The sequence below is a fragment of the Elgaria multicarinata genome, chromosome 1 (genome assembly GCF_023053635.1).
Source record: "Elgaria multicarinata webbii isolate HBS135686 ecotype San Diego chromosome 1, rElgMul1.1.pri, whole genome shotgun sequence".
Taxonomy (NCBI): Eukaryota; Metazoa; Chordata; class Lepidosauria; order Squamata; family Anguidae; genus Elgaria; species Elgaria multicarinata.
Genome location: NC_086171.1, coordinates 168,265,878 through 168,282,405, shown reverse-complemented (window position 1 = coordinate 168,282,405; position 16,528 = coordinate 168,265,878). Strand labels below are relative to the sequence as shown.

The 16,528-nt window shown below is 43.3% G+C and overlaps 1 protein-coding gene across 1 annotated transcript; it reads left to right on the top strand.

Annotated features, from left to right (window-relative positions):
- Positions 1 to 464: 464 nt before the first annotated feature.
- CTSE (cathepsin E) lies at positions 465 to 15,812 on the top strand. The gene is given in 10 exon segments (XM_063142747.1): positions 465 to 533; positions 2,017 to 2,042; positions 2,045 to 2,172; positions 3,273 to 3,390; positions 6,379 to 6,497; positions 7,722 to 7,921; positions 9,114 to 9,236; positions 9,984 to 10,125; positions 11,422 to 11,520; positions 15,648 to 15,812. Coding segments are annotated over 10 exon segments (1,176 nt in total). The 5' UTR covers positions 465 to 477.
- The last annotated feature ends 716 nt before the right edge of the window (positions 15,813 to 16,528 follow it).

Below are 16,528 nucleotides of genomic sequence, written 5' to 3'. Positions count from 1 at the left end.
TAGCTTCAAGGTAACTTCCTATGATCCTTATGGCAACCTCCAGGTAGTCCCCACCAGAGGTGCCAATGAGCCTTGTACAATGAGTGCATTTATTTATTTATTTATTTATTTCATTTCATTTCTATACTGCCCAATAGCCGGAACTCTCTGGGCGGTTCACAAATGACTCAGGGCATAGGTGTCAATTTCTATACACACCTATAGTCAATTCCTGCAATTTTCCTAACACTTTCCTGCTTCAATGTAAAAACTAAACAAAACTAAAGGCCTAATCTCTGGTGATTGGAATGGAGCACATGTAAAGTGACTAATTTCTATTCCACAGGTGCTGTGTTGACATTAAATGGTGTGGCTTTCACACCGTATATTTCCCCCTTCATTTTTATCACACTGACTGGGTTGGGCATGTGGGTATAAAAACAAAGCTTATGTTCAGTTTTTACAAGTCAAGGATATCATAAGACCTGTGCTGCCAGGATGAAGCGGTTGATCCTTTTAATGTTCTGTGTTTGGCTGGCCAGTGGATTGCAAAGGTAAGCCTGTTTCCTTGGCTTTTTCTTTGGCTCTTTCACTTGCAATGTTACAAGGCCTAGTTGTAAGACTCAATCGCTCGAAAGCCGTAGGTCATTTAAATAACCTTGTGGAATCTCCCACAAAACAGGTGCATTGCACAGGCCTGATATTGGTACAACTCCACAAGAATGCATTGTGCACAGTACGTGCATCATCGTCATCATCAAATTACACCCTGCAAAGAATGCGGGGGTACCAGGTGGAAGTCTTAACAGTTTTTTGAGAAATGTGTTCTGAAGTGCCTCCAGTTTAACCATCTGAGAGTCATCCCATACCCAAACAGCAGCACCATACAGAATCTGGGCAATAACTTTGCTATGAAATATTTTCAGGGCTGGGACAACCAGATGTCCTCCTGAAGTGTTATAAAATCTGAGGATTGCTCCAATAGATCTCAGGGCCGCTGCTCTAATAGCTTCTATATGGGGTAGAAGCTCAAGTGGCCAGGGTGGCTCAGAGTGCATTTTTACCAGCTTCAGCTGGTTCCCCAGCTACGGCCTCTGTTGGACAGGCATAGTTTGGCCACTGTGGTAGAGGCTAATAACCTCAACACTGGATTACTGCAATGCTGCCCTTAAGGCTGCTCCAGAAGCTAGAGCTGGTGCAGAATTCATCAGCTTAACTGTTATCAGGAGCTGCTCCCTTTCAGCATGCAACTCCTTTTCTGAAGGAACTGCACTGGCTGACTATTCACTAGTGGGCCAAGTTTAAGGTTTTGGTACTAGTGTATAAAGCCCTAAACAACTTGGGACCAGGATATCTGAAAGAGCACCTTCTCCTTTATAAACCTACCTGGTCGCTGAAGTGGTTAGATGGCATGCTCCTGCTGGTTCCACATGGACATAAGGCCCAAATGGAGTCCACACAGAGAAGAGCCTTCAGTGTGGTGGCCCCCTTTCTATGGAACTCCCTCCCTGTGCAAGTCAGGCAGGCACTAGCATTGTGTTGTTTTGGGTGCCTCCTGAAAACATCTTTATTTCAGGAAGCCTTACTTGACTGACCAGCCATGGTTTTTTACTGGTAGTTTGCTTTAAAATAATAAAAAAATTAAATGGTGGTTTCTTCTTCTTCTTTTTTATCTCTTATTGTTCACCACTCCAAAATCTGTTTAGATATGGAGTAGTATATAAACATTGTAAATGAATAAATAAATAAAGTTGCATTAATGATGAATCTCAGAAGATCTATCCACCACTTGGATAGATTAGATTTCTGTCCATATCATGCAATAAATATCTCATGGCAACAAAAAAGAGAGATGGACTCCATCCATAATAATTTATTGTGTATCATGGATAGAATTCTCAAGATACAAACAATCCATAAGCAGCATAACCTAAGTGGTAACTCTAGAAGTACTCTAGTACTACCTCATAGTCATTTCTTAGAGTCTTACCTGAGTTATACAACACTAACTACATAATCCCTTTCCCTGCCCCTCAGAATTGCCCTGAGAAGACACAAATCTTTGGGAAAACCATGAGGGAACGTGGCCAGCTATCTCAATTCTGGAAGAGATACAAGGTGGACACGATCCAGTACATCCAGGATTGCTCAGCTTTCCAGGACACCAATGAGCCACTGCTCAACTATTTTGATGTAAGTTACAAGCTGTAACCACAGGGAGCAGAAATGTAGCAGTAACAAAGGAGACAACCCTTAAGGATATAAGAAGAGCCATGCTGGATCAGACCAAGGGTCCATCTAGTCCAGCATTCTGTTCACACAGTGGCCAACCAGCTGTCAACCAGGAACCCACAAGCAGGACATGAGTACATCAGCACCCTCCCACTCATGTCCCCCAGCAACTGGTGTCAATAGGCACATTGCCTCTTGTACTAGAGGTAGCATGTTGTTATTGGTGATGATGATCCATGAAGGACCCTGAATCCACTCCTGTGTCTACAAGTCCCTCCCACCCCAAGATCAAAGGTGAAAGTGAGGGGAAATGTAGCAAAACAGGTTCTATAGCTTTGCAGTCACTCCTGTCATAAGAGGTATACGGTAATACCACTAGCTTGGAACACACATGTCAGTAACATAGAGAAACCACAATCCACAGGGGCGGAGGGCATTGTAAAAAACATTCTGGAAAGAAGCACAGATATTTCGGGAGAAATTGCATCTGAACAATGGGTTGGGAAATATAGTGTGCTGTGTGACTGGACCAGATGTCTAGTGTAGATTGGCCCCAGAGCACAACCCCCCACTACTTCAAGATACCATCCAGCCCTCAGTTAACTCTACCATTCAGTGATCCTGTTCAGATGACACGCTAAGCCACGGTGGTTAAGCATTTTGAGAGAAACATTATGGCTTAGTGCGTTGTGTGAACTAGTCCCAACACTGGTGGCTATGTAACCATTGTTTAAACACACCCACTAACCATTTGCTGCAAAAGGTTTAGCAGTGTGTTGTCTGAACAGGACGCTTACGTCTCTCTATTCTGTCTGTCTGCTTCCAAAATTCTCTTGTGTACTGCTGGATCAAGACTAGCCCAAATGTAGCACGGAAATCTACTTCAACTCTTTGGAAAAGCCCCTTACGCACCTTATGCCAACACTGAATCCAGACAAGGATTGAATCTCGCACGATTCCCATTTGCGCATTGGAAGGCCTTTCTGCTTTGTGTAGGGTCTGCTGAGCATACCTCTGTCATAATATATGGGAAAGAAATGTTGCTCTCCTTTCTCTGTCAGGTGGAATATTTTGGACAGATCTCCATTGGGAATCCTCCTCAGAATTTCACTGTGCTTTTTGACACTGGTTCCTCCAACCTCTGGGTGCCGTCCGTCAACTGCGTCAGCAAAGCTTGTGGTATGGGATCAGGGCGGTAACAGGGGTGAGGGGAGGAATGAGGAGAATGGGCTTTTGATGGATTTTTGTTACATATAAAATATTATTAATAGGGTGACCAACTGTCAGGATTTCCCTGGATTTGTCCTGGTTTTTGTTCTTTCCATGGTGTCAGGGGGGATTTTCTATAATTTTCAATAATGTCCTGGAATGACACACCTTCCCCTTTAAGGCTGCCATTAGCATGGCAGGAGGGAATGACATGCTTTCTTGAGGCACATCATTCCCCCACCCGGAGCTCCAATTGAGGTCTTAAAGGGGAAAGTGGGTCATTCGTGGACATTATAGAAAAGGCCCCAATTGGAGCGGATGGTGGTGGTGCAGAATGAAATCCTTTCCCCTCCTCCACTCCAATCGGGTTCTTTAAGGTGGCGGGGGAATAACGTACTTTCTGCAGGACTCAGAAAGCTGCTAACCCAGACACACACTAGGTGTCCTCTTTTTTGGTTTCCCAAATATGGTCACCCTAATTATTAATAAATGGTAAAATTTATTCATAAACTGTAAAAAGGGCTTGTCTCCTTCAAGGGGATTTGTGGCTTAGGATGATGATGGTGATAGTGATGATGATGGTGATGATGATGATTTACAACTTACATATTATGAAGGCTTTGAAGAACTTTAAATTGTGCTCTGTGACAGGTGTAACCACATAGTGAGATTTTTGTGGAATTTGTCATCATGCAGCTTGGGCCATTTTTCCTTTGTCTACCCCAAATCTTTACTTAGAATCATAGAATAGCAGAGTTGGAAGGGGCCTACAAGGCCAGCGAGTCCAACCCCCTGCTCAATGCAGGAATCCACCCTAAAGCATCCCTGACAGATGGTTGTTCAGCTGCCTCTTGAATGCCTCTAGTGTGGGAGAGCCCACAACCTCCCTAGGTAGCTGATTCCATTGTCGTACTGCTCTAACAGTCAGGAAGTTTTTCCTGATGTCCAGTTGGAATCTGGCTTCCTTTAATTTGAGCCCGTTATTCTGTGTCCTGCACTCTGGGAGGATCGAGAAGAAATTCTGGCTCTCCTCTGTGTGACATCCTTTGAAGTATTTGAAGAGTGCTATCATGTCTCCCCTCAGTCTTCCCCTCTCCAGGCTAAACATGCCCTGTTCTTTCAGTCTCTCTTCATAGGGGTTTGTTTCCAGACCCCTGATCATCCTGGTTGCCCTCCTCTGAACACGCTCCAGCTTGTCTGCGTCTTTCTTGAATTATGAAGCCCAGAACTGGATGCAATACTCTAGATGAGGCCTAACCAGGGCCGAATAGAGAGGAACCAGTACCTCACGTGATTTGGAAGCTATACTTATTAATGCAGCCCAAAATAGCATTTGCCTTTCTTGCAGCCATATCGCACTGTTGGCTCATATTCAGCTTGTGATCTACAACAATTCCAAAATCCTTCTCGTTTGTAGTATTACTGAGCCAAGTATCCCCCATCTTGTAACTGTGCATTTGGTCTCTATTTCCTAAATGTAGAACTTGGCATTTGTCCCTATTAAATTTCATTCTGTTGTTTTCAGCCCAGCACTCCAGCCTATCAAGATCACTTTGAAGTTTGTTTCTGTCTTCCAGGGTATTAGCTATCCCACCCAATTTTGTGTCATCTGCAAATTTGATCAGCGTTCCCTTAAGGCTGTTTGTGGTGGTTTAATTTCTGTGCTGAACTACTGGACACATAGGGGTCATCACATAACACAGTTGTCACGTGAAACCCATCAAAGTCCCACCACAACCACCAGTACCAGCACCACCACAATGTAGTGGCTATAATGTATAAACGCCACTTTATCCCAACTGTAAAATGGGAGTCTAGTTATAGTTTCTCCAACTGGTTTCAAGTAACTCTCTTGGGGTTGTGAACTGGTTTACAATTGCTCTATGTCCAGTAGCCAGTACAAATTGACCACAGGATGTACCTGTAACATAAAACGAAGATCAGGTAATATTATTAGCTAGGGAAATCTCATGTTCATCGTATTTCTTTTCTCCGTTTTCAGGGTACAATATTGATCTTACCACAAGGGGGCACATTAAGAAATGATGAAATAAGAATAAATTCTTAGGACAGTTTCACCAAGCAAAATTGATAGGAAAAAATCAGTCTAGGGTGATTTCTTTTGATGTAAAAATGACTGTTTAAACAAGTCTTTGGAATAATATCCTTAACAGTGCAATCAGTTACACTCCAACAATACAATCAGACGTAAGTCTCCTTGGGTTCAATATGACTGATTCACAGGTAACAGGGCCCAGGATTGTAGCCTAAGCACACTTTCTCACCGATAAATCCCATGGTACTCAGTGCAAATTTCTTCTGAGTATGCATGTACATGGGAACAGTGTGTGTGTGTGATGGACAAGATGCTGTAATTTATGGTGAGTATCACATTGCATGAATGACAGAGAGTGAGTTCACCCACACGTTTTCATTACTTGCCATCTGTGCCATCAAATTCTGACCTCCCTGTGTGAAATGGCCAAATGGCATCCTTCAACAAATGCTACAGACATAATATTTATATCACCTGACTGGCTTCACCTCAAAAATGACACTTTTCAGTGGAGTTAGTTCACACGAGAACAAATTCTATATGTGCCTGTGTGGACTCGTCATAAGGCTGCAATCTTGTGTGTTCTTACCTGAGAGCAAGTTCCACTGTGGGATTTACTTCTGAGGAGAAACACCCATAAGGCCAGTGGAGGCTGGTGGCTTCAATGTCAGTGAGGCAGCGAATCTGTTCCTGGTTTCAGTCAGAACTCTAATCAAGCTATCCAATCTGATTCTCACTGGTTCTGACAGAACGGATTCACCGCCCCACTGACATCGGTGACACCAGTCTGGACAGCAAGCGTCATGCTAGAGTTCCGTATGTTCTCTGCATGCCAGCTAAGAGGTATCACATTTATTCACAGAAACACTCTGACGGGAGTTTGTTTGCTTTTTAAAACACAGTTCAACATAACAGATTTAATCCATCAGACTCCAGCACCTACAAAGAAGTGGGAACTTCTTTTTCAATTCATTATGGCACTGGTAGCTTGACAGGAATAATTGGAAGTGATCAAGTGACTGTAAGTGCATATACTTTTCAATGCTTTCCTTTTTTAGACTGGTTTTTTTGAGATTGTAAAGTGTTATCTGGCCAGCAGGGGGCCTCAGCATTGTGACTTATAACTTTTATTATTATTATTATTATTATTATTATTATTATTATTTATTTATTTATTTATTTATATAGCACCATCAATGTACATGGTGCTGTACAGAGTAAAACAGTAAATAGCAAGACCCTGCCGCATAGGCTTACAATCTAATAAAATCATAGTAAAACAATAAGGAGGGGGAAGAGAATGCAAACAGGCACAGGGTAGGGTAAGCAGGCACAGGGTAAAGGTGGATTGGTTGAATCCCTATGGCCATAGGGATTCACAGCTTTTGTCACAACTCATTGTGATCCCTCATGGTACATAAAACACTAAAGCACTAGGGTGTCCAGGTGTCCTCTATTTCAAGTGCTGCTAGAGGGTGGTCTTCTGTTTGAAAGCATCCTCTAATTGAGAGACTGTCCAGTCTAAGTCTGGCTTAAAAATAAAGAGCCATAAGAACAGAGAATAGAAATGCTGGAGCTCTGTGGTAGAACCTGGGATGCAGAAGGTCCCAGGTTCAATCCCTGGCATCTCCAGGTAGGGTTGGAAAAACTCCTGCCTGAAACCACAGAGAGCTGCTGCCAGTCAGTGTCGACAATACTGGGCTTAGATGGGCCAAGGATCTGACTCAGTATAAGGCAGCTTCCTATCTTCCTATGAGAGAACTTGAGGTTGCTCATCAACAGTTAGCAGTGGAGGGTGGTGGCACCTAAGTCAGTGGGGCTGTGAATCCTCTCTGGGTTTCAGTCAGAACCAGCCAGAACTTTAAAGGATCTGTCCAAGGTGCTGAAGCCATTTTTGCGATAGGGTTTAGCACTTTTATAGTACCTTAAGATTTCTGGCTGGTTCTGACTAAAGCCCTCCTCAGACAGTTAGCGCCTGAACAGCAGACTCAGCAGGCTCCCAGATCACCTGGTCACAGGATGGGATGTCTTGCATTTCAGTTGAAATTATAGTAATCATCTCTAAATGTTCATCTATACATATAAATTAGACTACATACATTTTATGCAAATCAGTGTCCTCTCCTGCCCTCTTTTTTGGTAATGTAATCCCCTCTGGCTCAGTGATGTGCCTGTGGTGGCACCCTAACTCCTTTCTTGCATGGTGATGGGATTAGAATGATTTTGTCAGATTTTTGCCCTCCAGGTTGAAGGACTCACTGTAGCCAATCAGCAGTTTGCCAAGAGCGTCAATGAGCCTGGCGACACCTTTGTGGATGCCGAATTCGATGGGATCCTTGGACTGGCTTACCCAGCCCTGGCAGTGGATGGGGTCACCCCAGTTTTTGATAATATGATAGCCCAAAACCTGGTGGAACTGCCACTATTCTCTGTGTACATGAGCAGGTATGAACATTTGATGCCCCCTTGTGATTATGATTATTTCTTTACATTTCTCTACCACCCTATAGCCAAAGCTCTTCAAAGTCAGTTAAAAAATCAATGAAAGCTGAGACCAAATGTCCAGCGCATACGGTACCTATTTAGAACATGCATCGTTCTAAAGGAAGGGAGGGGAAACTTTGTTTTGTCAAGGTCCACATTACCTTGGGTGAAACCGGTTAGACACCACATTCCAAGGGGGTTGGGACCAAAAGAGCATGGGACCAGAACCCAAAGTGGGCCAAGTTATGGATGTGACTCTTAATTATATTATTTTTTACATTTATATACCGCCCCATAGCTGAAGCTCTCTGGGGGGTTTACAAAAATTAAAACAGTGAACATTAAAAACAGTTTTCTTTTAAACACTCAACCTATGGCAGTTGTGTACAGTTCCACTCATGTCAAAATTGCAGATGTTTCACCTAATTTATTGTCTATTTTGGACATTTACATCTTGCCTTTTAACAAATTCTTAAGGCAGCTAGTTATCTTCTTGTATGAAACACAAAGCCAATTCTGGGTCACAGGTTAATTTAAACCACACCTCTAGGCTTGGTACTCTACTATGTTAGTACTCTACTATGAACAACCTGTGGCCATGTATATACTCTTAACTTTGTTATATATGCAATGACATTTCATGCAAGCATTTTCCTTCCCCAATTTATGCAAGATTCCCTCCATCAGCCTTGTGACGGGGGGCAGAGCAGGTAGGAGTAAGTCATATCAATAGCCCCAGAATGAGGGTACTGAAGGGGCATCACCTGGGGAGAATCTGGAGGTCTGGGTGGAGAGGCTTGGAAGTCTTTCTTTCTTTAATTCTTTCATTCAATCATTCATTTATATCTCACCTTTTTTTCTCTTACATAGTCCCTTTCCTCTCCTTTTTATCTTCACAACAACTTTGTGTGGTAGGCTAGGCTGAGAGTTTGTAACTGACCCAAAGTCACCCAGTGGGCTTCATGGCCGAGTGGGGGACTAGAACCCAAGTTTCCAGAGTCCCAGTCAAACACTTTAACCACTACACCACCCTGTAGGATGTGGGGAATTAATGTTCTTCTTGTTTGAAAATTTGGACAGAGTAAATAGAATTTCGCTGAGGGAAAGGCCCATATTAAATGAAAACCCTTTCTCTTTCTCTCTTTCTCTCTAGGAATGCTGACTCTTCTGCAGGAGGGGAACTGACATTTGGTGGCTATGATCCTTCCCATTTCATTGGAAATCTCAACTGGATTCCAGTCACTAAGCAGGGATACTGGCAGATCCAACTGGATAAGTAAGGGCCTTGTTTGGTATGGGGCAGGAGGGTGGAGATTCTCTGGAATGACAGATAAAGTCATTCTTTCAGGCCCATGCTGGGGATTCCCCAAGCATGTGTTGCTGCTGCTGCTGTTGATGATGTTGTTAATTTGACTATTTTTATAGTACTATTACTCAAAGCAGCAATGATGCCCCTACTCCCAATCTGGATTAGGATTATATGTGGAGTGTAACTCTTCCCCGCTGGACCCTTCCCCCCACTGAAAGTCATCCAGAGCTGCTATTTGCCCCCCACCCCAAGCGCTGTAGCAGCAAATAGTATCTTCGGGGTAAATAGAAATTGTAGCCTCAGGTCAGTGATTCTCAGCAGGAAAATGGGGCAGGAGAAAGTGTTAGGCTTCTTCCCATACTCCTAAGAGTTCAAAGATGTATTTGAAGCAACATCTGGAGTGATTCGTTAAGAATTTTCTGATCTCCACCAGCCACCCAGGGCATCAACACAGCAAAGGGGAAGAAGTAAAGGTGTGGCAGACATTAATTATGAAAATAGGAAATAGTATGATCAGATGGCAGTGAGGGAGGGGTAATGCTGTAATTCTCCTGGAGCAGCAAAAATCCCACCCCTAATATCCTTTCTCCAGTGCTTATTTCGTTTTCTTCCTCATCAGTAATTTTTGTGAACCGCCCAGAGAGCTCCGGCTATTGGGAGGTATAGAAATATAATAAATAAATAAATAAATAAATAAATAAATAAATAAATCAGTATTCAGGTCGGTGGGACAATTGCATTCTGCGCAGAAGGATGCCAAGCTATAGTGGACACAGGGACCTCTCTCCTCACCGGTCCTTCTGAGGAGATAATGAAAATGCAGAAACTAATTGGGGCAGAGCCTGTGGATGGAGAGGTAGGTCCCTTGCTTTGGACATGCACTGTAGCATCTCTGTGGGTACTGATCTAGGATAAGCCATATACTTTTCTCTCTGCACTCCTATTTTATGCTATATTTTGTATTGGCTTTAGGTCTTCCTGATCCTTTCCTTTGGTTCCTCCTCCTTCATAATTTCCTACTTTTTTGTACTTTGTGTATTAAAATGCAGAGTTCCCAAATTTTAACTAGACAACTGTTATCAGACAAACTGCACATTACACAGAAACATATATAAGGAATCGTTCCACTCACCCCAGAGCAATTTTGTTAAATGAAAATTAGCATCCGATTGGGAGGGGGGCATTTTAAGCAAAGAAGGGGTGAGGGATGAAATGGGGTGCTTAAACCTTTTCCCCATACCATATTGCCCCTTTCAAACTGCTTTTCCTTTGTGAGGTTCTAGCTTCATGTTTGGGGCAATACTTTTAAATGCATTTAATTTTAAATTTCCCAAAGCAATGAGAAAACAAAATGGAGACCACGGCCCTGCCATGTTGGTGCCGTGTTCCTCCTAAACCCTGCAGTTTCACTCCTGCGAGGTGGCGTCAGGTAATTCCCACGCTAAGACGGAGCGCGGGGTTTCCAGTGGTCATCTGGGTACTGGAGCCAGGGCCCACCCTCTTCCTGGCTTCTGGTGACCAATCTCCAGTTGCCATCCACCTGAAATGCCCCCCAGATTGAGCATGGGGCCACAGCACATTTCATTAGGATGTGCACCCAGGGAATTGGGTTTTTTTTAAGGGTGAATATTTATTGAATACTCAATCATAAAGGACATTTGTTTATCCATTTATTTATTAAACACTGTAGACACTGACACCCTACTAGGCATTTGGCTTGTCTGACTGTGGGAGGGTCATTGCAGATGAAGGGAGGATTGTGGAGATGCCTATTGCTTGAGATGTTAGGTTGTGCCTGGGCACACCTGGCACACCCCTTCCGCACACCTATGCATGGGGTTAGATCAGATGGTGGGAGAGCCAGGGTGACCTCTCTCCCGACAAAAAAGTTGGGTTAAGTCCCTGACTTTTTAACAATACAGCTTCGTGAAAAAGCCCCCTCAGTGACTGCAAATCTGTGGCTGTGTCATATAACTGACACAGTGCCAATTCACAGCCAATGCAGGGTTTTGAACACGTCTAGACACCCCCTGTTTTATGTACCGTGTTTCCATACTTACTCCTCCCCAAATCGCATGGGTAAAGGTGTGAGATTTATAATTGAAAAATCTGTATTTATCCCCATTGCAAACATTTATCCATTGTTCCGCAGTATGCCGTAGACTGCAACAAACTGAAAGAAATGCCTCTTGTCACTTTCACACTCAATGGGATCCCGTATCCTCTTAACCCAGAGGCCTACACCCTTGCGGTAAGTACCGTTTCTCAGTTCCTCGTCTTCAGGCTTGCAGAACACATGCCATTCTTAGGGAAGTGTGGGCTACATTTGGAGAGTGATCTATCTTTAACTCTGCACTGGGTAAGGAGGCACGGGGGCATTTCTGTTTTATGAAAAATTGTTTCCATGTTAAGGAGCTCAGCTGCTGTTTAGTGGCTCTGATTGAGAAAAGTCTATATAACAGAGGTCAAAGCACACAACTCTGTAGCAAAATTCCTAGGGCTGGGCAGTCCAGATTACATAATGGGAATTAGTTACCTATTAATGTCCTTTAACCATTCTCCACAATAAGGAGAGTTAAAAGAATGAGAAAAGGACAGATTTCCTTCTTCCATTTTAATGCATACTTACTGCTTTTGGGTCAAGTGTGAATTTTAACCTGTACAACTGAACAAACATAGACACATAATTCCCAGGCTGTGGGGGGGGTGTGGACAAATAATTAATTCTCACTGCTGCTGAGGATGTAGTTGTGTGTGTTTGTGTCTCTCTGTGTGTGTACAGGGCCAGGCAAAGCTGGTAATAGGCCCGGGCCAGATGGGAAATGTAGGCCCCATTTCAAACTGCTCATTAAGTATTTTTTAATCAGTTCTAAATACATATGAACTAGAACGATTTATATATAAAAAAGGTAACGGCAAACACTTCTGTTCAAGATGTATATAAGACATCACTTCTTCACATTCAGAAATCAACAACAACAGAAAAATCAAGCAACTTTGCCTTGTCAATGTTAATGTTCAAAACTGCTAATTCATTCAAACGTTATTGTTCCACTGTGGACCAAAAGTGTGACTTGATTCATTTTAGGACACTGAAGCTCCTCTCATTAGAGGTCACTGTTGCTGGCAATGACAGAAAAATGTGCAACGCGATGAGGACATTTGGGAAAATATTGCCCAATCTCAAGTTCAATATTTGAGCTACTTTGTAACAGATCTTTACCAAAGGGTCCCCCTTTGCCTCTACCGGGGGGGGGGGCTTGGAGTAGGCCCCCTCAAAATCGTAGGCCCATGCCAACTGGCACCACTGCCCCCCCTCCCTCTGCCCTGCCCTATGTGTGTATGTATGATGTTACTGGCGTGGCCCAATGGGGCTCACCCCTGACCCAGGAATCCAGAGCTATTCTCCAGAACCATTGATGCCAATTGAAGATTTCTTTCTTACCTTAATTGACACACGGGGGTGATTTTCAAGGGGGATTGGAGCTGAGGAGAGAAGGGTTAACCCTCTCCACCCCGCAAGATGGAACACCCTCCCCCAAGTCCTCCTTGCATAAACTTAGAGGACAAAAAAAGTCCCTTGGTGCAAATGGGAGCTTTTCTTCTAAATCGGGGATGCAGAACCTCTTTCAGCCTGAAGGCCGAATTCCATTTTAGAGAGGCTCTCAGGGGACACATACCCATGGCGGGTGGGGCCAAAAGAAAAGGGGCAGGGCCAAAAGCCCAAATATAATAACATATTTTAGCTCAAAGTTCTTGCTGCTAGTAAGTAAGCCTGATGCATTTTGACCTTTTAGGGTGGGGAAAATCTGCAGAAAGCCGGGAAACCACTAAACAGTGAGTGAGGGGGGGGAAGGAGTGGGGGAGCAAGGAAGGGGTGTAGTCTTCTGGGGAACCCCCAGATGGCCATATTGGGACCCTTGGAGGGGCAGATTTGGTTCTGCACACACCTCAATAGCACAGGGCGGGGGAAAATTTCCTCCAAGAGGGAAAGGAAAAAGAAGTAGAGATGGGGGTGGGGGGATGAAATTGCTAATTAATTGCAATTGAAGAAGTACTACTAGGACAGGGTGCAAATTAACTGAAGAGTTTATTTTATTTGAGGTGATTTGGATGAAAAATTAATTGGCTGGCTTGGCCTCCTGTGAAATTGAATAAATCCTAGCAATTATTTCTGAAGCTGCATATATATTGATATCAAACATCATATGCAAATTGTTTGCAAGTTTGTGTCCTATGCGTAGGGTGACCATATGGAAAGGAGGACAGGGTTCCTGTATTTTTAACAGTTGCATAGAAAAAGGAATTTCAGCAGGTGTCATTTGTATGCATGCAGCACCTGGTGAAATCCCCTCTTCATCACAACAAATAAAGCTGTGGGTGCTATACTAGAGTGACCAGATACAAAAGAGGACAGGGCTCCTGCAACTTTAACTGTTGGGAAGAAGAGGGAATTTCACCATGTGCTACATGGTGAATTTCCACTTTCAATACAACTGTTAAAGATACAGGAGCCCTGTCCTCCTTTTCATATGGTCACCCTACCTATGGACCCCAAATCTCTTAACGGTCTGAAAACACTGTGCGATGAGTGATGCTAGAGCATGTTACAGTAGTCCAAATGGGATGCAACTAAGGCATGACTGTAGCCAGATCATACATTTCAAGGAACAGGTGAAGTTGGTGCACTAGCCTCAGCTGCACAAACAAACTCATGGCCACCACTGAAATCTGAGCAACCAGGTTCAGGTCCAGGTCCAGGAATACACCCAACTCTGAGCCTGAATTTTCCATCCCCATCCAGCACATCTTGAATACATTTTTCCTGGTCTGCCTTTTGATTAGCATAAGGTGTTCCAAGTTGTTAACAGTTAAACAAAAGTTATTTATAGTTGCCAGACGCTTGATAAGAAACTTGTACTTGATTAAACAATAGTTGTTTATAGTTGGGAGATGCTTAGTAAGAAACTTGCAAAACGGGTTCATTAAGCCAGCAGCCTGTTAAACAAGTTTCTTACTAAGTGTCTCACAACTATAAACAACTTTTGTTTAACTGTTAACAACTTTTTGTTTGTGTGGTTGGAACACTAAATATTACATGCCTGGTACTGTTAACAACCTTCTGTTACATTGTAAATAATTTGTGGTACTATTATGATATTATATAAAACATTTCCTTAAATCATTTACCCCATTTCTGTTCATTATTTAATATTGCAGGTTGTATGCTGGTTAGCACCACTTTATGCTGTTTATTTCAACTGCTGCCTTCTATATTGTATAATCTACCTTTTGATTAACCAGGAGCTTCTCCATCTTGTCTGGATTAAGCTTCCATTTGTTTGCCCTCAGCCAGTCTATTACCTACATCAGATACCAGTTCAGAACTAGAAGAACTTCCTTGTTTTAAATAGAAAGGAGAGAGTGAGAGCTTGGTGTCATCATCATACTGGTGGCACCGAACTGTAGAAAGTTCTTCCACCCACAGATCACCATCATCTCACCCTATGAAAACCACATCCAAAATGTGTCCTGCTGAATGAATGGGGCCAAAACTAATTGGGACAGGCCCATGGTTGCCATGGAGACTGTGGGTAGACTAAACTTAAGTCCCATTCATTTCAATGGGACTACTGTAAGTTTTTCAAGCCTGCCTCAGCATGTATGTTCAAGTCCCCCAGCGCAACACGCCAAGGAGACTCCAAGACCAACCCTGAGACCACCTTAGCTAGCTCAGTAAGGGAGACTGTTGGACAGTGGGGTGAGTGGTACACCAACAGAAACCTTATTCTGTCCCAAACACCCACCTTCAGATACAACACACTCACAACTGGAAGTGTGCAGGATGAGACACCTGGACAATTATTATTATTATTATTATTATTATTATTATTATTATTATTATTTATATAGCACCATCAATGTACATGGTGCTGTACAGAGTAAAACAGTAAATAACAGTAAACAGACAAGGGGATCAAATCACAATAGACCACCACACCTTGCCCCCCAGGTCTTGCCAGCTGAAACACAGAGAACTCAGCTGAGCAAAGCTGGGAGAGATTTACTGTGATACTGGATTGCAGTTGCTTTCCCATACACCAAAGCATAAGTGGCCACCCTAGCCTGCATGCTACTCTCTTGCTGCCAGAGTTCCCTGGTGGTATGCAAATTGCACAGACATCGTATACACAAAGTTGACAGCCCATGCCAGTGTGGAGCCAGTGCTAGCAGGAGGCAGGTGTAAGGAAATTATTTCAGATGCTACTTTCTTTTTGTAGGGAGTTACTTAAATGCCTGAAAATGCTGCCGTATTGGGTTCTACTTATGTAAGTCAATATTATTTGCTTTGACATCTCCTATTTCTCTTCCCACTAGGAGTCTAGCGATGGGATGGCACAGTGCATCAGCGGCTTCCAGGGCTTAGACATGCAAACCCCGGATGGGCCACTCTGGATTCTGGGAGATGTTTTTATTGGCCAGTATTACTCTGTCTTTGACCGTGGGAATAACAGAGTGGGCTTGGCTCCTGCTGTCCCTTAAAGTGCTTGGATAGCACAGGAGTCTATGCGCCAGGCTCGACTCTTGTCTGTCCCTCTCTCTGAGCAGCCCAGGTAAAGTCATGTTCCCCCCCCCTCTGCCCCACCATGCCTCAGTTTCCCTTAGGAGTACAATGGGGATCATGGCACTCATCTTCATAAGAAAATGCCTTGGAAGATTAATCCATTTTCAATACAGAGCACTGTGCTGGACATTTTAGTGAAGTTATTTGCAGATTTGTTTTTTCTTCTTCTGCTCTCTTCCTTTTAAATAAAACTTTGATCTATACTGGGCTACTGACAACTACAACATTCAGATGATTGTGTCACAATCACTTGTAGGGTGGCCATGTGTCCTCTCATACAGAGGACAGCCTTCTATTTGAAGCTCTGCCAGAGGACTGTCCTCTATTTTGAAGGTGTCCCCTACTCTAAGCACTGTCCAGTCCCTGTCCGGCATAAAAATAAAGAACATCAGAAGTATAAACTGGGCCTTGAAGATGCCCATCAACAGCACCTGGGCAGCAGACTGAGACTGAGCAAGTCACAAGGTCACGCTGTCCCCCATTATGGTGAGATTACTATATTTCTGTTTAAATTATAATAATCATTTCTAAATTTGCATGTATATAAATAAATTAGCATATACAAATCAATGTCCCCTTTTGTCCTCTCTTTTCGTGATGAATTTCCTCTTTTGGGGCAATTCATGTAGGGCCA